Consider the following 24,413-nt stretch of genomic DNA (forward strand, 5'->3'; position numbering starts at 1 on the left):
CTTTCATGTGAGTGCCTCTCCCTCTCCTCAGCTGACACAGGAGCCACACCACAGAGCAGACAGGGTTCACCACCCCTGAGTTCATCTAGGAAGAGAAAACTTGAGTGTCACCATGATATTTTCTGAAAAATCTCTTCACCAGGGTTTCTTCTTCTGGGAAGTTGGGAAGCTTCAGCTTCTCCTTGTTTTGCTGTTTTGGAATGTAATTTGGAGAATTGTTTATCCACCATGGGAATTGTTTTAATTTAATGACCAATCCCAGTCCAGCTGTGTCGGACTCTCTGAGTCTGTCACGGGTTTTTATTATCATTCTTGTCCAGCCTTCTGATGTCTCCTTTCTCTTTCTTTAGTGTAGTTTTAGTATATAATTTCTTTTAATTTAATATAATATCACAAAATAATAAATCAGCCTTGTGAGAACTTGGAGTCAAATTCTCATCTCTCACCTCGTCCTGGGGACCTCACAACACCACACTTGAGTGAAGCTGAAATTTCAGCTCTGGAGTCCAACACATTCTTTCAGAGACACAACACAGAATCAAGGGATACACATTATTGTCAGCAAAATCACAGAACCCACCCAAGGGCTACAGACTAAAGAGACTGGCAGAGGTGAAATAACAAGCCACAAGTATTTATTCAGGTAAAGTTACATAACTTATGCTTCTCCAGTGCATTCATATATGGGATCAACATCTGCTCTCAGCAATGGCCATTTAAATTAGGAATAATTTATTGCAACCACTGGTTCGTATCAGATTTACAATGAACAGTTCAGCTCATCATGTTCAAAATAATTGCTGGGTGTTTCAGAGAAAGAAAAAGAAGTTTTGAGTACCAAGAAAGGAAAGCAAATAAGAACTATATCATCCTTCTTTCAAGCAGTACAAGGACTGACCCTAACAGCAACCCCAGTGATTTTAAGCACCTTTCCCTCAACCCCTCTCCAAATTACACTAACACTTAAATATCTTCCTTCTGGATAAAGTTAAAAATGATCCCCAGAAGGAAGAACTTCTTGTATTTCATCTCTTCCACCAAGACAAGTAGAAGTCTGGAAAATTGGGGAAGATATAATAAATGCCAAAATCAACTAAGTGTCCAAGTTGACAAGGGACAGAATCTGCTATATAATGAACAGATACACCTTTAAGGGTCAGGTCACACATAAGAACTTATATTTATGTTCACATATGGCAGATTTATAATGGCATATTGGATACCTAGAAAATATGCAGCCAGCTTTTGTTATAACAGGACCTGTTCCCATTCCAACAGCTTCAGTGGGCTGTAGATAAGGACCCTTCATAAGTAAAAGGCACAGGATTGTTGCATCCCGGGATAGGCTCCACAGAACAAGACTCTCTATTCTCAGAGAATGCTGTTGAAATATAATTAGAGAACAGTCCCTTAGCTGAGTAAATTAAAGCATCCTGACTACAACAGCATCTACTTTACAATATTTTTTTTTCAGTGTGGTCCTTATAAAGCCTTAGCTATATTCCTAGAATCTGCAGATGATCTTCTGGGAACACTGAATAAAACCCAATTTGAATTTTATTCCAACAGTGTTGTGCAACATAGTCCAGACACTCATGTCAAAACCAAGCTTTTAGAGAAGATGTACTGAGGGTTTAGTTCCTGCTCTCCTTGGATCTTATTTTTCTGGGTGTTACCTATCCAATGACAGAGGATTCAGCCTCATGGCACAGTCTGGTCAGCCAAGCTCCACCAACTCAGAAAAGCAGGCCCAACTCTGCTGTTGGACCCTCTTTCCAGGGGTTTTGTTACTGGACCTCACTGGCACCTGACAGAGCAGTGAATCATTGCAAATAAATCCTCAGCAGGGCTCAGATTTTCATCAGGTCAGGACTGAAAACTTCCACTTTCAAGGCTGAGTCCAGAGCCCCAGCTCAAGCACAAACATTGATAACATTGCCACAACACAGGATTTTAGAGATAATGCCCTGCATATACTGGAAATGCAGCTACCATGCTACAGCCACAGTTCCCTAGGTTGGGAATATTTTTAGGGTGAACAGTCACTTGCAATGAATGGGGTTTGGAGCACTATGGGAAACACCAATCACACCTAAAAGTACCCCTGGGCTTGGTGCAGAGAGCCAGAACTGAGCAGGAAGGGTCAGGCCATGCATTCAGAGGGGGCCCATGTTTGCATGAATTCTAAAGAAACAAAGAATCTGCAGAGAGGTTGTGCAGGTAGATTTAAATAATGTAGAGTTAACTGGAGTGTCCCTGCCACATCTTGGTGTATCCACCCCCAAGGCATACTACCACCAAATTTAACTATGCATTTAAGAAAAGACTGAGATAGTTTTTAAACATATGGTCCACGAAATAATGTATTAATCATACAGATAAAACATCTCCCTGCTTTACATGGGGTAAAAACATGTCTCACTATACAAAAACATTATTCTGAAAAATAGGCTAAATTATCAGTACATTCAACAACTACTCTCACACTCAGTAATTCCATGGCCTTAACTGCCTAATAATTAAACTTAAAAAACCCCCAAACTTTAAGAAAACAAAAAAAAAAAAAGGAAAAAAACTAGACACATTTAAAAAGCAGTATATCAGTATGAAAAATCTGGTGAGTAGAGTTTGCAAAAACTCATGAAAAGTTATATTAATGATCATCTGATTAATTCTGGTGGATCTTTTAGAGTCTGCAAATGTTTCAAGTGACTATGACTGTGTAGAACAGAACTGTGAAAGCCTAAATTCACAGCCAAGCCTTAGGCAGCCCAAAAGTTGGCTTATTTATTCTCTCAAGGACAAAACTCCTTTGCTCTTCCTCACCCTCTCTCCTTTCTAGTTCATAGATCTGCCAAACTAAAGGCAGTGACTTTACCAGGAGCAAGTGGCACTGGGCTCAGGGGAGGGAGAGAATAACTGGAGGCTATTCTTACTTTCAGTAGCACACTGAAAAGCACCACTACTGCTATTTACTACCAAAGACACCAAATTCTCAGCAAACAAATGAACAAGAGCAAGCCAGTGAACAAATCTAACAGAGATCTATATCCCAAGGGAACATGCCATGGGTCCAGCATAAACCAAGAGGAATTTCATACAGACACACAAATCTTACTGAAAAAAATGATCAAACAGGATTATTCAAACAGGATTTAAGACCTTCAAACACATGGCAAAATTCAGCCCTCAAGACTCTTTCAAACCACTGATATCAATGGAGTATATTGAAGTACAATGCAAATAGTTTCAAAGGCTTTCTGAAAACAGAGGAAAACTTCAGCATAGTTATAATCTCTCTCTCTCTCCCTCTGAAATTAGCTGAAGCAGCTGTCCAAATGACTGTCAGCCAATTCAGAAAGTGTTCAGCTGTTCCTCCAGAGCAGAGACCGTGTCCTGGGGTTGGACAGAAACAAGCTGGGGTCAAGCAGAGGATGTGCCAAGCTCTGCTGTGTGCTGTGGGTGATCAATAGCACCCGGTGCATATTCACAGCTTAGCTGGGGCCACAGGCTCTGTGGCACGGATGTGGACACTGGGAAGGCAGAGCCAGGACAGAGGCAGCTCCCTGCTGCTGCTGTCTTCATGGAATTTGATATTCAGGTAGAAATCGCCCGTGTAGAGGAAGAGAAGTGCTCCAAAGTACACAGAGTCTTTGGCTGGCTTTACCTGGCAAAGAGAATACAAAAATCAGTACAAATAAACCATTAACAAAGCAAATTAATTGCAGTTTGCAATCCATTATCTCCTTCAAAGGGTCTCAGAGTACTCCAGATTCACATCTCAATAATGCTTTCATACAAAAATGAGTAAACATCTCGTCCCTATTCTAGTAAAAATGTTACTTTAAAAAATTAATCCTGTTATTCACTCATGCAGTAAATCTGTGCCACAGCTCAAAACAGAATATGAACCTTTAGGAGTACCTGATTACAAAACAGAATTTGTTTAAGGTAGAGATCACCCTAAATGTCTCCTTAGACTGCATTTACCAACATCTCTATTAAAGTTCTAAATCACATCTCTGAATTAATGTTAAATACATGGTTTAAACACCATTTAACAGCTTAGCAATAAGTAAGTTCATTCTCCCTTATTACTGAGACACAATCTGACTGCAAATTCTAATCAGCAACTTGGGTGACTATCATTGAAATAATGAAGTTTAGAAAGAAACTTCCCAGAAACAGTAGCCACCCTGATTTTACTTGTCCAAATTAAATATACAGAGTTCACACTGTTTCTACATTTATGTATCTTCCTTCATTACAAATCCATCTACAATCCATATCTTCACAACAAATAATATATCTCAGTCCATCATTTCAGCAAGACACTTCAGTAATTTCTAACTTTAACACTCCCACCACTGTTCAGCATGTGATAATGTTTGAATTAGTATCTGCTTCCACAAGATGTTAAATCCAGTTTCAGGACGCCTAGAACTGAGCTACAGCAAATGCAAAACACCAAATCAACACAGAGCCATTCCACTGGATGGGATTTTTCCAAAAATTGTGAAAAGGCAGCTTCATCCCAGCAGAAGAGTCCCAAAAAAGGCTGATGCTGTGAGAGAGGTGATCAGGGCTGTTCCCCACTACAAAAAATGTCATTATATGGTAAATTGGGACATGAACAATGGGTTGTGAACTGGGCAAGTGCTCATGGACACCCTTTGCTGAAGGACAATTTGCCACTGCTTGGGAAGACCAGAGCAGGGATGATGGGAAGGTCATGGAGGGAAAGAGGGGGAAGGCAAATGATCAACAGAAGATTTCAAGGGTGCAGGAAACTCAAGAATATTCCAGAGAGCTCCCAGCCACCTTCCATGAGGCAGATTCTCTGTAGCTTTCAGAAGTGAAGGGAATGAGCTGTTTCCATTTTCTCCTGTCCTAGCTTTTTTTTGGACTTTCACTGCTGGGTTCTTTAGCCAGGAGACATCATCCCATATAGTCCCCTGGGCTATCAGTCTGCTTTGTTGGACCTCCCTAAACTGGAAGAAGTCCAGAGAGGGGCCACAAGGTACTGGAGCAGCTTTTCTCTGAAGTCAGGCTGAGAAAGTTGGGGTTGTTCAGCCTGGAGAAGAGAAGGTTGAGTGGAGACCTCACAGCACCTTCCAGTATTTGAGGGAGCTACAGAGAAGCTGGAAAAGGCTCTCCATCAGGATCTGTAGTGATAGGACAAAGAGTAAGGGGATCAAATTTAAAGAGGGGAAATTTAGGATATAGATAGATAGATAGATAGATATAGATAGATTAGATATAGATATAGATATAGATATAGATATAGATATAGATAAGATATAGATAGATATAGATATAGATATAGATATAGATATAGATATAGATATAGATACAGATATAGATAGATGTAGATATTACTGTGAGGGTGGTGAGGCCCTGGCACAGGCTGCCCAAGGAATCTATGGATGCCTCATCCCTGGAAGTGTTCAAGGCCAGGCTGGGTGGGGCTTGGAGCAACCTGGGATAGGGGAAGATGTCCCTGCTGGAATGAGATGAGCTTTAAGTTCCCTTCCAACCCAAATCATTCTGTGCTTCTATGACTCTAAAATGCAGCTCCTGCACAAGGGGCTCTCTGTTCACATCCTCAAGCTGCAGAGCCCAGGCTCCCTTTGGTTTTGGTGCTGGGCACTTCTGCTGACCTACAGCAAACTTGTATCATCATCATGTCATCCACATGAGGGATCAGAGCAGCCACAGCTGTTGCCCTGACCCTGTCCTTGGCATCTCCCCTCCTGGCTGGGTAACAGCTCCTGCCCTCTGGCACCGCGTCTGGACACGCAGAACAACATCCAAACATGTCCCCTCTTGCTCCCCTGCCCTTCTCCCAGGGCTGCCTGCCTGATTTCTGCCTCACTGGAGCTGGTGTGGACTTTCCTGCAGAGGAGGGCAGAGGCAGGCACTAATGCCAGCAGTGGGTGCAGGCAAACAGCAAACGAAGCCTCCTCACACCCTGAGCTATTCCAAGCTCCTGGTCCATTCCTCCTAATCTGGCTGCACCATAAGGAATGTCTGTGGCAGCACAGCTCAGAGCCCTTGGCAAGCAGGAAGGTGGCTCCAGGCTCATCAGCATCAACACCAGACATCACCTTCATGGTTTGGGCTCTACCCACGTCTGTGTGACACCACCGCTGTATCCACACTTTGGAGAAGAAACAGGGAAGCAAAATGAGCTTGAAACCTTTGCCTTGCTCAGGTGCAGGTGGCTCTGCAGAAGCTACAAGATGTTTCCTTCAAAACAGGAACCAAAATTGGAATGTAAGGCTGAGTCTCCAGTGGGGCTGCCTACAAAGATTCCCAAAAGATCAGACATCCAGCTGCAGCAGTCAGGTCAGCAGAGGGTCACATCCAGCCCAGCTGCTACACCAGGCACAGGACTAAATTTGAGGTTAAACCTACATTTAGGAGTAAAAGGTATCCAAGGTCCTACTACATAAGGAGGATACCTAGTCAGTGAGACAGTGGAGCAGACACAGAATGGTATCCCTAGGCAGCCTGCAGAGCCAGAGCTGAGTTGCCTAAACACAGGTAAGGGGATGGCCTAAGGCATTGAGGACTGGGAAGGTGCCCAGGATGTCTTACAGGATTTCTGGCAGCATCTGGTGGCTGGTAGGAAACCCACAGCACCTGTATGATGGCAAACATCTACTTTTAGGCAACTGAATCTCAGCCCTGTGTTAATGAGCCAGGTTCTAGCTGCTGCAAGACCACATCTCCATGGCCTCCTGGGAGCTTAGTGGGGCAGCACCCCTGGTAACCTCCTCATTCAGGTGTCTCAGTCTGGATCTGAATCCACTCAAGTGTCTGAAAAGTGGATATCCACATCTAAGCCAGCTGTTCAACACAAGGGTTCACCTGATCAAATGCAGCATGAGGGGAAATGTTCCCTACACTGCATTAGTCTGATTACTTGCTCAGCCACTCAGAGTGGCCTGTTCAGGTGGTCACCTCCATGGCTGGCAGGACACAGCACCCCACAGCCTGCAGTGCCTGACCCAGCTCAGCCACGAGGAGCACGGCTCCTGCCTGAGCCAGACCGAATTCGTGTTGTCCTCCAGCCCAGCAGCACACAGCTCTGGTGTGCCATGCCCAGACCTGTGCCTGTGTGTCTGCTGAATCATTCATCAGGATGCTGACATTCCTGAGCCAGGGCAGAGTTAAAATAGGTTTTATTGAAATTCCACCATTCATGGAAACAAAGATGAGCAGCTTGTACCTCAGAAAATAACGATCGAAAGAAAATCAAGGGAAAAAAGTCCACATTAGTCCTTTGTTCCACCAAGATAGAAGAAAAATTAAGTTTCTAGCTGCATCCTAATCCTTCCCTGATTTAGGCTACCATGTGGGACTGTGATTGCTTAGAACTAATTACTACTTATTTATACTGCTGTAGTACTTAGGGAGCTCAGTTGGAGATTAGGGCTGGTGCCAGCTACTGCTTGCTGCCCCAAAGAGTTTACAGTGTGAATAAAACAGTGCCAAGAAAAATAATTTGTTCCAGATGGGCCACAGAGGACCTGCCAGAAGTGAGCAAATGTTCACCATGGCTTCTGAGCTGATTCAAAATGACCATCTACTAATGAATTTCTCCTCATCTCCCACTACCAATCGCTTGAGCTTGTGTGTGATAACACACACAGGAAAAAATCCTGCTTGAAGATAAGTGATGGCACAAGCAGGGACAACAAGAGAGGATGAATTGTTGAGAGTTACAGGGTTCTCCGCAGAAGGCAATATTTTTGGTTTCAATTTGGCAAAAAAACAACTCTGTCTGATCAACTAATTATTCAACAAAAATCAGAGGTAAGAACTAAGAAAATTTAATAACAGAGCAAAAGATAAACTTTATGTTGTGAAGCAACATAAAAAAATAAATCCACTGTATTTTAATGGGTAAGTTCCACCATGTTAACTCGTGTTTCAAAATCACCCACTGAATAAAAAAAGGTAAATATTTAAGTCATAATGGAGAAAGTCACTTTTTCTGTCAAATACAGAGAAAAATAAGGTTAGCCAAATTAGAAGTTTTCCTTAAAAATGCAGACTTTACTTAATTTAAAATGCATGGAAATAACTCAATATCCTTCAAAAATTTTCCAGAAAAGACTTTGCTTTTTGAAGTATCATATCCAGCAGAGACTTTGTGACACAAACCCAGGCTGCTGCATCGAACTGAGGTAAAAGCACAAAGAGGTGAATAAGCATCACTACATTACTTCCAAGATAAATCTTCTAACTTTGACTTCAAGCCACAAAAAAGGGAAATACAAAATTGTGCGACTTTTACCCTTTCAACAATTTATATTCACACTGCAAAGCAGCACGTGCATCCTGAAAATTCCCATATATGTCCCTTGTCTTCCAGGTAGCAGCAGAAACTGCTTTGAGACTTTTTAGTCTGGAATCAAAAATAACAGTGAATTTTGAGCATGAGACTTAACATTTAGGAAGGCAGAGGGATCTGTTGGGGTTTTTTTTTTGTACCAATAATGAAGTTTCTGCATGACAGCAGAGTGAATTTTCAGGGTGTGAGGAGTATCTGCCCTTGCTGCAATACCTGATGCTCCCACTCCTTCTTGACCACGCACCAGTGATACACCAAACCAGACCTGATTCTCCATCCTTCCTCCCACCCAGCTCAGCCCTGCAATAAATCATGTCAGCATCCCTGGGCCAGTGTCAGTGTGAAGTCAGCCCAATTAACCTAAACTGCTGACCAATGTGGTTTTTGCTAAACTGGACAACTTTGCACAAAAACAAGTTCTCACAGCATCTGTCCTGATGGGCCTGCAGGGGGAGAGGGGAGCATCTTTCACAAGCAGCTGGGAAAGGGCAGCACCTCAAGCCACTTCCACTAAACAAGAAAAATAGCCAAGTGCCCATGACCTCAGGTTAAAAAAATGATGGGGACATTTTTAACAGCTTCCATACAGCAGCACTGAGTTGAAAACCAGCAGGGAATCTGGTCCACTATCTCAACTTTTGTTTATAAAAAAGAGAAACTCTCTTTGTCTTTCATCTCACCCAGCTATGAGCTTCTTTGGTTTTTTTAACCAGCTCCTGTCTGGCTTTTGGCCAAATTCAGAGCAAAAGCACAATTCTGAGCATGGTGGTTCTTCCCCAAAGCATCAAATGCACAAACCAGGACTTCTCATCCCCCCCAAACAGGTGGAACTTTCTGAAATTTATTCTAAATTAGTCATTATGAGGGGAGAAATGGCCTCTGGCAGACATAAAGGATTTTCTTCCACAATCAAGGCTCTACACCCCAAAGAAGGTGACCAAGCACTTTCCCTTGGAGCCTGTGTGGCGTCAACACCACACACAGTGAAATGTAACACTTCTTGTCTAAGAGTCGACATTTTGTTCATTTCACCTTTTTGTATGGAAAGGAGGACAAGCAGCAGAAAACAATTCTATTTTTAACTTCTTGGGGATTGTGTTTACAGGAGAAATGTCAAACTCCTGAGCAATGGGGCAAAGGCAGGGACCAGAACGTATGAGAAGGCTGCCTGGGCAGGCACCAGAGACGTGACCTCCTGACTTTTTGCCCCATAGGAGACTCAATCAGAAGGTAAGAATACATCACACTGACATCTCCCTTTTCCCTCATTAGCCTGGAGGGTCAGGCCCTTTGGCAGCTGGGCATCCAAACACCACCACTCTGATTAAAAACTCCACATTTTCAGAACCAGAGTCAAAGAAAGCCATCCCTGGATGATTTCTGTTGGCATATTTAAATTATTCAGCTACAAGAATGCAGTTAGCCCCCATTAAAAATCGAGCTGTGGTATATTTCATGCTCATTAGCTTTTAGAAATATTTTCTTCTGTGATGCGTAATTGAAAAATATGCATGGTGACTATCTCTGTGATTAACCTTTCATTTCTTTCTAACTAAAGTTCACTTATATATTTAATTTTGACAGGTACATTTTATTACCAATCTGAAGAGCTGACCTAAACAAAGGTCCTAAGCACAATCCCAAACATGCCATTCTTCATGTTTATTTCATGAGTTATCAGAAATGCTGCTCATTCCATTCTGCAGCATTGCCTGCAAATTTTCATTCCAGGTATTTTGTTGTTGTATTTTTGGGGGGGAAGGATGTGGGAGAGAGTAGTGTTATCTGTATTTTTCTCGCCTTAGAAGCAAAAAGCTCCCAGACTTGAATTTTCTAGAGAAATTGAGAGAAAAATCATAATCTCAATTGTTTTAAAAAGGGGCTTTTTTTTCCTTTTTTTTGCCTCATTTTATGCATTTCTTTATGGTTTTATAACAGTATGCTAAGCATCCAGGAAATGAACCAGCTCATCAGATTGGCCATTAATGCTTAGCATTTTCTTTTTGCAGTCTGTTGTGTTTCCTCAGGACCTGACTAGAACTGATTTGCTGAGTTCCTTGGCTCAGCCTGGGGAATGTTTCTTATGGACTGAAGAAAAAAAAAAAGTTATTTAAAATCTATTACTGCAGGCTGTGCTGGGAGACTCAGGGGACTGGCAATATGGTATTGAACATTCAATCTAGGGTTACCCATTCACATTCAGCCAGATCTGGAGTGACCAGAAATTGCTGCCTCTGATAATTTCCTAGTGGTTTACATGGTAAGAAATTGCAGTCTTAAACCATTTCAGAGACTATTCCAGATGCATGCAGCAGCACTGTTAGCAATAGCTGCCATAATCGTGGGTATTTCCAAATATTAATCTGCTTTAAAATGCACAGTAGAGCAATGAAGCCCCTTTCAAATGCACATCACTCAAAATGCTGATACTTGTGACCAAAGAACTCACGGCGTCGATGTGGAAGGTGTTGGAGCCCACGAAGGTGATGGCATCCTGCAGCTCATAGTTGTGCACCCCATTCTGGTAATCCTGGTAGGGCATCATGGTCAGAGCAAAGGGCCCCACGCTGTGCTTGCTCCAGTTGGTCAACTTCACCTGCAGGGGGACAGGGTCCCCCACCTGGCAGGTCACCACGACGTCGCAGTCACAGACCTTGCCATCAACCAGGATGTCTGCAAGGCAAGGAAACGAGTCCTCATTAGGCTGGACACCTGCTTCAGAAACTGTATTAATGTTGGCAGGAGGCTCAACATGAAAAAAGTAACCTCAATGAAACCAGGAGTGTGGGACAGTTAATTCTGGGGGAGAAAACCCAGCGCTGTGCTGTTGTACAGGGCACCTGCTTGAGAAAAACCAGCTCATGAGGGGCTGATATCTGTCCAAAGATGTTGAAAGAGCTATGAAAAAACCCCAATTATGATATATACACAGGCACCAGAAGATATTTTTTTAACCTCCTCCCTTGAAGGCCAAAGCCACAGACCATTTCTCATGGTTCTGCAAATCAACAGCACAAGGTGAAGGGAAATACAAACAGGAACCATCAATACAAACAACAGCTAGAGAGATCCAGGGCTGGAGGCTCATGTTCATGTGTTACAGCCAGAATAAATCCTTCTGTGTGGAGGTGAGCTTTTGGAGCAGGACAGACATTGGCAGAATTTGCAATGTAATACATAAATTAAAATACTGATTATAAGGAAAAGAGGGATTTTAAAATTATACTGAAGTACTACAAGCTTGTTCACTCTTTGCACTTTAAATCACTCTGGGATTTCTATTTTTAATTTTCTACTTTTCTTTCCCTTACTGGGACAGCAGAAAATATAAAGCCTCTAAATTGGTTACTGCTGGGACAATGACAGCCAGAGTAATGTGTCCATTAACCTTGCCCATTTGCTTATACAGAACCAAAATGTTTCATTACCAACACACTATGAAATTGCCAGTCCAATTCCCTGCTCTGAAAGGGTTCCCAGTTGTGCAGTATTACTGTATTTTTCAGATGAGGGTTATCTCCAATGCACTATTAATACAGGAACATTTCTATTTCACTATGGGTTCATGTTCAGAGATAAGAGAAAGCCCTGGGCACATGTAAGAAAGCATCCTTTCTGTGAATACCTATCCCCACAATCTCGTATGCCCATGAGGCATTTCCATCACTCCTGCTCCTCCTTGGATGCTTGCCTTTTGACATACATCATACTATTCCTCTGCATTGGATTTACATTAGTAATATCCCCTCTTCAAGGAAAGACACTATTTTTATGCTTCAGGAGTTTTCATAGAAAAAAAAAAATACGCCAAAATGATTTTTTTAACTTAGTTTTGTTTTGTTGCCTTGGACAAAAAGTGCAAAATGATGCATGCTCTTGTGATGCCCTTTAGCCTTGCAAACTGAACAAGCCTCAACACAGGCACTGGATAAAAAACAAACTAAAATTACTGCCAAAAAAGAAAAAAGTTCAGAAAGGAACATTTATTCCAGAGGTCAGGCCAGCAAAGCTAAGATAGCCAGATGAAAACCTCTCCTCGACCAGAGCTGCCCAAATGCAGCAGTATCAGATACAAGAGGTTTGGCAGAAAGAGCACAACAAAAACCCTTCAGTGTTCAAGCTGAAGCTATCGAAAACCAGTGTTGGTGTCCCAGTTGGAACAGCCCCTGTTCCAAAATTTCCTTTCTCTCTTTTTTTTTTTTTTTTTGACAATAAGAACACTGTTGAGGAGTCCTGGAGTGCTGTGTCCAGGTCTGTCTCCTCATTACAAGAGAGACAGGGACACACTGGAGAGATTCCAATGCAGGGTGATGAGGAGGATTAAGGGACTGGAGCATCCCTCCCATGAGGACAGGATGTGAGCATGGGCACTGCTCAGGCTGGGGAAGACTCCAGGGAATCTCAGCAGTGCAGATGAACACCTGGAGGGAGGTGAGAGGACAGAGCCAGGCACTTTCACTCAGTGCTGCCCAATGGCAGGATCAGTGTGCACACACTGAAACACAGGAGCTTCCCTCTGACCACCAGGAAATAATTTCTTTCCTGTGAAGGTGGCCCAGCACTGGCACAGATTGCCCAGGGAGGCTGTGGAGTCTCCATCCCTGGAGATTCTCAAAACCCATCTGCACATGGTCCATGGCAAGTGGCTTTAGGTGGCCCTGCTTGAACAGGGATGGGACCACAGTGATTTCCAGAGGTCCCTGCCCATCTCTGTGATTCTCTGAAAGGAAGTGATAATCACCACTGCATTTAGGGAAGGGACAGAAAACCTTTATGGCATTGGATTTCTCCTGCAGCAGCACACTCTAATGCCATGGCTGTCCTGCCCAACATGATCAATCTGCTTCTCGCAGTTTTGCCCTAAGATCATAGTGGTGAAGTAGTGGTTATAATGGTATCCCATTATCAGGGATTAACTGACTTGGGTTTCCCAAAATCTCAGGTTTCTGTGGTTGGGATGACCCTGAGGTGTCAGAAAGTCTCTTTTTCCCAGCCCCACGACCGAAGAAGTCATCGAGATTCCTCAGTCCCGCTTTCAAGGTTGTTTATTTTTTCTTATCTATTACATTCTTTCTCTGACCTGCTGGGATCTGTCCTGCAGGTCAGGTTGTGGCACAGCACTTGCCCTTCGGGTGGTGTTATGTTATTTTTTATACTAAGAACTATGTGTACTTTATTTACAACAATTTTCCAATACCTATCACCTATGTTAGACAGTCTGTCTCCATTCTAAACCAATCAAAAAGTGTCACCATCACAGCAGAAGATGAAGGACAAGAAGAAGGACAGGACATGTCCAGATTCCTCCATTTTACTTCTTGAACCCCCATTCTAAATCCCCAAAATTCTGCTTTTTCACCCTGTGATAGTTAATTTTAACTATCATTCTACTCAAACTCTTGTGGCTTGTGAATCTTTGAGCCTCTTGCCAGGGTCTCAAATCATCCAGAGCAGCCAGAGGAATGTCCTCGGCTCCGACACCAAAACACAAAGAATGTGTGTTTGTGGATAACCTTGATGCTTCCCCATGTCCTGGCACAGAGCTGAAGTCCAGTTGCTTCCTTCAAAAGCAGTGCATTTATATCAATTCATTACTTTACATCAGTTCATGTTTCCAAGCTTCTCCCTGCAAGGTGACTCCTTTCATTAACTAAAAAAAAAACCCAAAAACAACAACCCACTTGTTTTCTGCTTCCTGCACCCAGTGGGTTTTACTGCTGTATAAAGGGTTAGATCCCCAGACCAGCACAAACCTTTGGAAATACTCCCTAAGCTTAGTGGATGAATCTATATTTTCAAGCTGCTCATCAATTGCCTCTTAGCTTCAATGGTCTGCTGTAGGAATTGTAAATGAACCCTTTGCCCTCTATCTCTACCTTTGTATCTAATAATAGCTCAGAGCATTTCTTTCTAATATCTTCATGAGAAAATAGAAAATCCAAACACAAGGGAAGCATTTAAGTCTGGCTCAACCAGATTATTTTTTTTCCTCATTCCTAAAAAAATAAAATAAAAAATTTCCATTCTTTTAGATTGATTTAAAAGTGTGTGTGTGTGCACACATGTGTTTGTGTACATATTGAGAGATAATTTCCTTCCTTCCCAGAACACACTCCCCTCCTGCAGTACCAGAGCCAAGGATCTCAATGAGATGTCAGATGAGAGAGCACACATGGCTGGCGTGCAAAATACTATGGAAAGGAGTGTTTAAAAACAGCCCCCTTTCATCAGGGAGAACAGCTTGGTTTGACAGGCAGCTGCACTCCCTTCCTGACACAGAAAACATCTCATGGACCAGACGGATTTGCTTTAATATTTTCATCCATGAGCAGAGGAAAAGCCATGTGCACAGGGTCCCGTTTCTGCAGATTCAGCTCCCTCTCACAGATGGCATATAAAAGCTGAGACTGCTCACACCACTGCTGTGAGAGTGAATCATTACTGGCTTCAGAGTACAGGAGCTCTGAATCAGAAGATGCAGTCACTAGCACAGAAATCAGTCATGGCTGTATCTCCATCCTACGAAGATTCAGATATGAGAGAAACAGCGCTTGAGAAAATTAGAAGGACCAAGTTGAGTTCCAACTGCATTTATAAATTGTATTTTAAAAGTGGCAGCATAAAACCTGGATGACAGAAGGGGGGGAAGCATAAACACCTAGCAATCTCCCAAACTCCTTTAATTAAAAGTTAAATCATTTTTGAAGTAATGCAATAGACCAACAGAATGCTGTCCTCCCCACCCCTTTTCCTCCTCATTTACCTACAATGCCCACTTGTGTTGGCATCCTTGGGTGTCAAAATTACCCTGCAGTGCCTGACAGCCATGAAAAAAGGACAGGCATTGTCTCTGCCACACATTAATGAACAGGCACAGGGCCATTCTCTTTTCCCTCCAGGACCTTCCCTAAGTGATTCTTGTATCAAGGGAGAAAATGTTATCCAAAACATTTTAGAAGGTGGAGGATGAGGCTGCTACAACCACTGAGAAGGGTGATTAGGAAGCCTTGCTTTTTCATTGACAGCCTTTGCCAAGCCTTTTAGGATCCCAATGAATTAATCTTTAAGATGGAAAAGCTGCTTCATGGCCCAGCTGATGGGTGATGCTTATTACCACCACAGGAAGTCTGTGAGAGACCATTATGTAAAACTAATACATCAGTATTCTTATAATGTCTTTCAGGACTTCATAACTCTCAAGAAAAGAGAATGAATGTTACTATCAGAAAGACAATGACTATTCCACAAGAAAAATATCATTTACCATCACCTGCCAGGTGCACTTGTGTCTACATCACCCAAAGGAGCTGCTTGGAACTGAACACCAAACATTAATAACATTTTTTGTTATTTACTCTGCTCATATTAACACACAGTAAGTTGTTCTTGCCACTTTGTCAAGCTCCCATGCAAGAACTCATTGGTCCCCCTGTTTATCAAGAGTCCTGAGTCATGGTTAATTGCATTTTCACACCCAAGTCCCTCTTTGCCGCTGTCCAAGTTTAATTTTGGAAAGCCACATACAAATACATTTAATCCCAGTGGAAATGCATATTCCAGCAATGTTTTCTCTCCTCACTCATTTTTGAGCTGGTTTAAAACAAAACAGGCTGCAGAGAAAGGCAGAGTGGTTTTGCTGATCTTTACAGGGGAGGGATGGAGAAATGTCCATTGGATATTTCCCTTTAAACTGGATGCTGAGTCCCCAGCTGATGCACTTGCATTGGCCTCTGCCATTCTCTGCAGCCCTGAGGACTCTGAGCAAACACCTCACAGAGGAATGGCTTTGCACAAACACTTTGGCCAATAAATCTCAAGGCATGAGATGCCCAGATGAGTAAAAACTGCTCACATAAAAGAAAAACCAGAAAATCAAGAAAATCAAGTCTTGCCTAGCTTTGCTGTTATAGTTAGGGTACTCTGTCAATCAACCATTGCAATTGTTAATTAAAAAATTCTAATTTAACTCATCTTGGTCTGTGGACCAGGAGAGCCATGGCCTGGGGAGGGGAGAGGAGCAGCAGCATCACTGGCATTTCTGGATAATGTCCATCAGGTACTTTGATGGAGGAAAGCCAAAGACCCAGAGCCCATGCTAGAGCTGCTGCAATGAAGATCTCATGGAATGATTCAGTTTTGCTGTGCTCAAAAAATCTAAAATGCTGATTTAAATGTTTGCCCAGGCCAGCTTTCCTTCTAATTGCCTTAAAAGAACACAGAAAAGGCCAGCCATGATGTCTGGAACAACTTTCTATATTTCTTTTTTTCCTTAACCTTTTTTGCAAGAGTATTTGTTCAGGACTTTGCAAGAAGCTTAACACTGAAAAGGGAATTCTTTTTGACACCATTTATTCAGAAATAGGTTTAGTTTAATCAATTCTCTCAATTTCTGACCTTACATTTTATGCAGCTGCAAGAAAAGATCAGAAAGGAGGAAAAAATCTGTACTACAGGCAAACTCTCTGTTCAGAGCAGTCTCCACACAAGCAAGTTTCCCATCCCTCCCCTCATGCTCTGTGTCAAGTCAGCAACAGATTTATCAGCCTGGTTTTTGGGGCAGCTCAGAGGAGCAGGTGGCATGTGGCATTCTTTTGAGACAACAGGACCCCTGGATTTTCCTCTTTTCCTCTAAAGTATGAACCTAAACACTGTTTCTGTTTTCCCTCTTTGCACTTGTTCTCCCTAGAGTGGAGCAGTTTCCTTTCATTTTCCAAACCATTCCTGCAAATTATTTGCACAGAGAGGCAGATTTGGTTACATTCATTTGTGCATGATGAGGTCCTGCAGCCCTTTCAGAGCTGAATACATCCATACAAAAGATATTTCTATGAATATAGAAACTGTGCTCCCTGTCACTTTCATCAGGAAAATGCTGAATGATTATTTAATAACACAAGACCCTCTTAGATACTTGCATTAAACCTTCTGTCTATGATTTGGACCTGCTCCCTGCACCAAACCTGAACATCTTAATTTGGAATAACATCCTCATATTCATTCATTGCTATACTGACACAACAGTGAGGCAAACCCAGCCCCTGCCGAACTTCCCTGCAGTCAGCAGTACCAGAGCACAGAGGTATACAGATGTTTGTGTTGTAACAGCTTCAGACTACACAGATATCTCACCTTTTCAACCACTGCTAGTCCTGTCCTAAAAACTGCCCTCATACTCGGCTTCTGCTTCTCCAAACCCCCTGTGGGCCTAAAGAGTTCAGCTCCTCTTTGGGCCGAGGCCCTTGGACAGTGATGAATGAAAAATACAGAAAAGGATATGAACAAACCATTGCAGCTTCCTGCAAGTACCATCAACCCAGAGACCTTCAGCCAACATTGGAGCATGAACCAGAAAACAGGAAAGTTGGCAGAGAATGGGATAACTGGACATGAATGTAGGCTGGTGAAAGAGGCAATTGCTTTCACAGGACCTCTGAGCTGCCCCGTTCGTGGCAGACTTCCCATTCCCAAACATTTTAGAATTAAATTAAGGACACTTTTTTTTTGCTCCAAAAGCAATTAAAAAGAAAAACACATTTAAAATCTAGTTCTAGCAACAATAAGCAATTAGTGTTTGATAATTGTCCGTGTCTTCCTATTTAATCACTCTTTTGCAGTGCCCAGTATGCTGATGACAGATCCCAACTGGTCCCATTATCTTTCTTGCCAAATTGTTCCCAGTTTGTGTCTGTTCTTAACTCTGTGATGGCAAGGGGCTGAGGATGCTGCAGCATCCCCTGGGACTCGCTTGCAAAAGGATTCCTCAACTTTGTCCTTTGCCCTGAGTAAGATTTCTTCCTCCAAATCAGTGCAATGTTTATGTCCAATTTAAAACTTCAAGACATGTGACCAGCATTCAGTTTTAGCACTACTTGATCTTGGCTATGAACATTTAAATGTGGTACAACCTTCTTCCATTAACTCCAAAAAACAGGGTCATGCTGGCTGAGGAGGGAAGCATGAACGTGATTCTGGGGTTTGACTGCCTCCAGCTTCTGCTTGGGATCTTAAAACCTGAATGCACATTAAGCACAGATTTATTTCAGAAATGTGTCAGTTCAGTTTAACCTCCCTGGTTTTGGTGGGAGTTATTTTACTTCACACATGCCTTTTATGACAGACATTTCTCCTTCCCTAAGAAACTGCTGGCACATGGATGGCACCTGCTTGTCTCATCCTCTGGCAGCCAAGATAACCTGTGATTTGGTGCTTTGCCCAATTTGCTATCAAGTGAAAAATCACTTCAGAGTTTATTCTGCTTTTGCCCAGTCCTAATCTAAATGCACAAGGGCAGATCCCTGAGATTTTAAGATGCTCAAAGCTCTGTGTTTTCCAGTAAGCCTGAGCTCTTTTTGACTTATTTTAAAATATTCCATGACATGGCCCCAGCTTGCTGAAATAGTCTCGTTTATGAGCATGGGCCAACCCTTTTTTGTCTGTTAATCACAAGCAGGTTTGATAAAATTTCTTTTATTATCTGCTATACAGCCTGGAGGTCAGGCTGGCATACAGTGTGTGCCTTATGTTTGAAATTTCACAAGCCTGGGATTTGCATTTTATTTTAAGTTATTGAGAACTTTATTTCTATAGCTTGTCTGTGTCAGGACTACTTTCAGAGCATTCTAATGCAGCCCTGTGGGGGAAAAAAAAGGAGAGTGGAAAAAGCCCTATAATACATTTAAACAAAACTAAAACCTATGAGGAAGTATCATATAACACTGGTTTTGGTATATTGGCAGCTTTGTGCAAGACCTCTGCAGGAACTGAACTGCATCATATAATACCCTGAATTAGAAGGGAACACACAAGCATCATTGAGTCCAACTTCTGGGTCTGCACAGGACAAGCCTAAAAATCACACCATGACATAGCTTAACCTATAGTTCACTGAAAGCAAATCACCTCTTTCCTCACTGGTTGCTTAATGAGACTTTAAATTTTCTCCTTTTTTTTCCTGCCATTCTGCAGTGATGGATGTTGGACAAACCTCTCCCTCTGTAGAAGAGATTTTCAAAAGCCTCATGCCAACTTTGTCAGAGTGTCTGACTTGTGGCTGCAAAAGTTAATGGTAAAAAAGGAGCCTATAGCACTTTGTGCTGTTTTGGGAGCATGTCTCAACCTCAAAGCAGGTTCAGTCTAGACACTGGATGGATTGCAGACCTCCAGGGAGTGTTACCTGCTCTACAAATCAGTGACAAGGGTGGTGATTGTGGCACGTTTGCCATGGAGATGGCAGTGAACTGCAACTGCTCACAAGAGAAGCAATGCTATTTAACAGCAGAGGCACAAAACTAGGCTGCTGCACTCAACTTTGTGCATGCAAAGTCAAATATGAGAGTTCAGCCACGCAGTTTACTTACCCAAAATATCATGGAATTAGGCAATATGGAAGTGCATTTTTTTCCCCTCTGTATTTTCTACCATTTGAAGTGGAAACAGTATTTTCTGCATTACCCATTCAACAAGCACAGAGTGATGCTCTGGATTATTACAGAGGTAACACCTAACAGGGAGTTGGGTTTTTTTTAAGTTGCTGATTAAACTAATCCTACATGCAGTATGATTGTCTTTTTTAAGGCCTGTAGGAAGAGATCTCTGAGGTCCTGTCTGAAGCAGAAGGAACTCAAATGCAGGTGAGTGGAGAGATGAGACAGCAGTATCTCCCTGCCCAGATGTACAGAGACAGCAGTGCAAGATGCTTTAAGTAAAAAAAAAAGTTATACTGACTATTTGAAGAAAAAAATTGTGGGTCTGTGACTCATTTTCCATACCTGTCTTTAAAAAAGCCCATGAGACACTGCATGAGATATCCAGGCCATAAGAATTTTTGTGTCTTTGCAGATCAGGCACAGCCTGGTACGAGATAATGTATAACCCCCCTTTAACAGGCAGGTAGATGATTTACCACATTTCAGTGGCTGTGTAAACATGAGCAGGAGGACACTGAGCCTCCTTTAGCCCAGCCACGACTGAAATGCACCCAGCTGAGCTAAATGAGGGCATCAAACAGGGCCAGGCACAGACATTGGGGCTCTGTGCAGGGCAGGGGTGACCTGTGGGTACCAGGCCACTTGTGCCCAATGTCCACACCCTGGGGATCCCACTAAAATGAACATATTCTCCATGAAGCTTCTTTGAATTTAACTCACAGCATATTTCAGTCTGATGACTCTTAATTGTTTCACTTGCCAATGGATTGTCTTATTTTTTTCCCATTTTCCCTATGTAAGTTTATTTCACTTTTGCATTAAGCCATGAGACAATAATCCAGGCAGCTTCAAGCTGGAAACTCTCAAACTCTACTATGACTTCTTTATTCTGATTGCATCCTGCTTCTATATCTGACCTGTCTCAAAATCCAATTTGAATGCACAAAAGAACTCCAGTAATAGATATGTGTAGATGGAAGTTTCCAGTCATCCTCTGTGACACAAATCCATAGTTTTCCTTGCTAGATTGGATATGAACACTCAAATAACAATCAAGCTTAGAGAAAACAAGAAATCTTTAAGCCTAGACTCATCAAACCAAACTACTTTTGGCCCTTCTCGGAGGTATTTCTGTTAATAATTTACTAGTTCTAAAACTGAACATGCTCAAAACCTAGCTCCTGAATTTTTCATGAAATCCTTTTCCCCATACCTGTCTTAATTTCAGAAATAAAATCAGATTCCTTCCTGCCAATCTCAGCTTTCACTTTGACTTGATATCTTCTCATGACTCATACCTCCACAGCCTGTGATTAAATCCTGATGCCACTTTCTAGAGAACTTCTCCAAAACTGACCTTTTTGCTCTGCCTACACTGCCAAGCTCTCCTCTGAGATCTAACTGGATTATACACTTTAAAAATTAAAGTCGCTTCATCACTGCTTTTGAGACCTTCAAACTTTCTATTCTCCTGAAGTCCCTGCACCAAATATCATCCTCTAGGTCCATGACCTGGCTATGTCCACATGGCACCTTGCATAGATCTCATTCCCAGCTTTCCAGATATGGCAGTAAAGCTCAGCCCAGGCTAAATTCCCTCATAATGACCCAACTTTTCCTGTGCCAGCAGAAACCCATTGCTGAGGTCACACAGCAATAACCACAGAAACCTGGTGATAATTGCTGCAGAGGTGGCAAATTGTGCTCACTGCTACCTGTGGGCTACAACCTGTGTGCAAAACTACTTCTCTCCTATCACTCTGGTATATTATTTTTCCTATTCCTCCTCCCTGCTCACCTTTTTTTTTTACATATACCATATATGTATTTATAGCATACAACACAGACATATATACATGCATGTGTACATATCTATATATTTATATAGATAGATGATGTAGATATACAGATATGTAGATATAGATGATAGATTAAATATAGATATAGATAGATATAGATATAAATATAGACATACAGATAGAGATATCTATAGATAGATATCTATATCTAGCATTTTATATCTATATCTATCTATATATCTATATATTTATATCTATCTAGATAGATAGATATAGATATAAAATGCTGGACTATAAGCACTCAGGGACAAAGACTATAACCTCTTAGGGACCACAATACTCATGTTCCCAAGAGCTTAGCAGAACAATTTGTATGGCACCTAGGACTACACAGACCTACTTTCCTGGGATGGGAAGATGGCCCTGTTAGAGAATCAGAAACAATTAAATAAAAAAAAATACGCAAACCTAACCCTAAATAAATAAAACAATTCTTTATTTATGTATCTCAGATCTCAAATCTGATGGGGCAGGGAAGTGAGCACTGCACCAGCTTTCCCCATGGGGATTCTGAAACATTTTAGGGAGAGTTAACCTGTCCTGGGAAGTGAAGTAAGGAGTTCTCACTAAGCAGAAATGAACTAATAAGCTACCAAAAAGAACTAAGAGGGGAAGGTGACTTCCAGAAGATAAAGCAAAACATCTTAATTGTAAGTTTTCAAAATCCCCATGCTGGCTCACTGAGGTACCAGCTTCTTACAGGAATAACTCTTACATTAAACCAAAGGTAAAGCCTGAGGATTTACAGGACATGCAGGAAGAGTGTAGAGGGGATAAAAGAAAACCCAACCACAAGGAAAAGTAAATTGAAATAAAAATAATGCTGTTTAAAGGAGAATTCTCTGAGAAAAGGCTTAAAGTAAGAGCCTAGAAGTCCTTTCTTTCCCATCACTGCATTTTGAGGGAAAGGAAACCTCAAATAACAGCACAACAGAGTGCACAGAGGATGAAAATTTTGCGTTTAAATAAAACTGCAGATATGACATTGTGGGAAAAGAAGAAAAGAAACACTGAGTTCAGCTAGACAGAGTAAAAAATTAAATCCTCTCCATACCCAAGACTGCAAGGCATGCCTTGGGCTTCATCTGTCAAGTGCTGCAAAGCATTCCTGCAAACCCCTCTCCCTTCCATTGACAACCCGGCTGCCAAAACCTTTTTCCTCGCTCAAACCCTGCAACTGTGCTCCAGCCTGGAGAGCTGCTGGGGAAATGAGCAATGAGCAGGTGTCAAATTCTGTCCTTTTATCTCTGGCTTTAAAAGACAGACACAATTATGTACAAATCAGCCTAGTCAGGCAGCTGATTAAGTCCCTTTTCTAAGAATTATTTTCCCAAGGCTCCGTGCGCAGGCCAGCCAGAGTTATCAGCTCATCTGCAGACACAGTATGGTGGCTGCTCCACCTTCTAGAGACCCATAGACATAGAAACAGAGATGAGAAATTACTAATTCCTCACCCTCCACATCAGGCAAAGAGCCCTGCATCGTCTGACAAGGCTTCTCTGGCACAATCTTTGCCTGGTTTATGTATTTTGAGATTATGTGGGTATGTTTGATACCTATTAGTAGAATGCCTGAGAAATGAAATGAGATTGTAAAGGACAGGAAGTTGAGAAAGTTGAAAAAACTAAAGGTGAAAGTCTTCAAAATTTAGTGCATGGAAAGACTTTATGGCTTCTTCAGTCTACCTCTGAAGTCACGTTTCATTCTGTGATTTTACATGTGAAGTGCAAAGAACTGCATCGTGTTTCAACCTACAAAACAGGAGCAGAAAATTCTCCCAAGACCCATCACCTGCTGAGACCAGATTTTTAACCTTATGAAAATCCATGGATTTACATTACCTAGGGGTCTGGCAAATGTTTTTTCTTAGCCATGCTGGAAAATAGAGTTGGGGGATTTTAAATTAAAAAAAAGGGATTAAAGAAAAATAGCTTTTGATGGTTTGATGGTTTGAACTGGCCTAAGAAAGGAAGTTACCCATATCATATCAAAAGGAAATTTTCCTTGCAGTCTTAATACAAAGCCTGAGTGTACTTCCAGGGATCCTGGTTGCCAGCCCAGCCCCAGAAGCTGTGCCCCTGGGAGGGCAGTACTAAATAAAGCTCCTGATGCCATCTACATCAGTGCTGCTGTTTGCATAAGCACAGCTCCAAACTGTGCCTGTGGGATATGCCCCTCAGTGCTAACTTATCATCCTTACATCCAAACCAAGAGAGGCTTTATATGCATCCTCATTATGCAAAGAGGAAAGGAGAGAGGATCATTTTGTCCTGATCCTTTCTAAACAAAAGAAATAGAAGTTTTCAGTGCCAGGGAAATTTTTTCCAGATTTTTTCAGGTCTCTAGCAACAGTTTAGCCTATGCTTTTCCAAAAATATCTTTGAAGTAAGGGAGTGGAGAGAAGCTCATGAGAGGCTTGGAAAGTATATAAAGCAAACAGTGACATATAATGGAAACTGTTCCCAAGAGCATTTGGATTTCAGCAAGTACACGGCGCTGGGAGTTAACCACTCTATTATGAGGGTTGTCTTTTCCAGCATTAATTTGTGAAAAAGTCCATCTTTTACACACTTGCAATCCAAACAAAAGAACAAATTAAGAGAACCAAGCACAGAAACCATGCTGGGCAATGGAGCACTGCAGACAAACGCTGCCAGTAATCTATATTCACATTGGATTGCATGAACTGACCCAGAATTAACTATGGCTGCCCTCTCCTGGAAAACTCTCTGGAACAAATGAAGTTCTCTCATCCATTTCCATTAA

At 42.0% G+C, this 24,413-nt stretch overlaps 1 protein-coding gene across 5 annotated transcripts in view; it reads right to left on the minus strand.

The window, feature by feature from the left end:
• Positions 1–613: 613 nt before the first annotated feature.
• The window catches only part of TRAPPC9 (trafficking protein particle complex subunit 9), a 445,989-nt gene continuing 422,189 nt past the window's right edge, over positions 614–24,413 (minus strand). For all 5 annotated transcript variants that reach the window (XM_071421860.1, XM_071421859.1, XM_071421861.1 and 2 more), the window contains 2 exons: positions 10,812–11,035; positions 614–3,667 (listed from right to left, as the gene is read on the minus strand). In XM_071421860.1, the coding sequence (XP_071277961.1) occupies positions 3,488–3,667; positions 10,812–11,035 (404 nt within the window). In that variant the 3' untranslated portion in view covers positions 614–3,487. The remainder of the gene's footprint in view (positions 3,668–10,811; positions 11,036–24,413) is intronic.

This window comes from Agelaius tricolor, unplaced genomic scaffold (genome assembly GCF_023055355.1).
Source record: "Agelaius tricolor isolate 1412-34295 unplaced genomic scaffold, bAgeTri1.0.p SCAF_2, whole genome shotgun sequence".
NCBI classification, from domain to species: Eukaryota; Metazoa; Chordata; class Aves; order Passeriformes; family Icteridae; genus Agelaius; species Agelaius tricolor.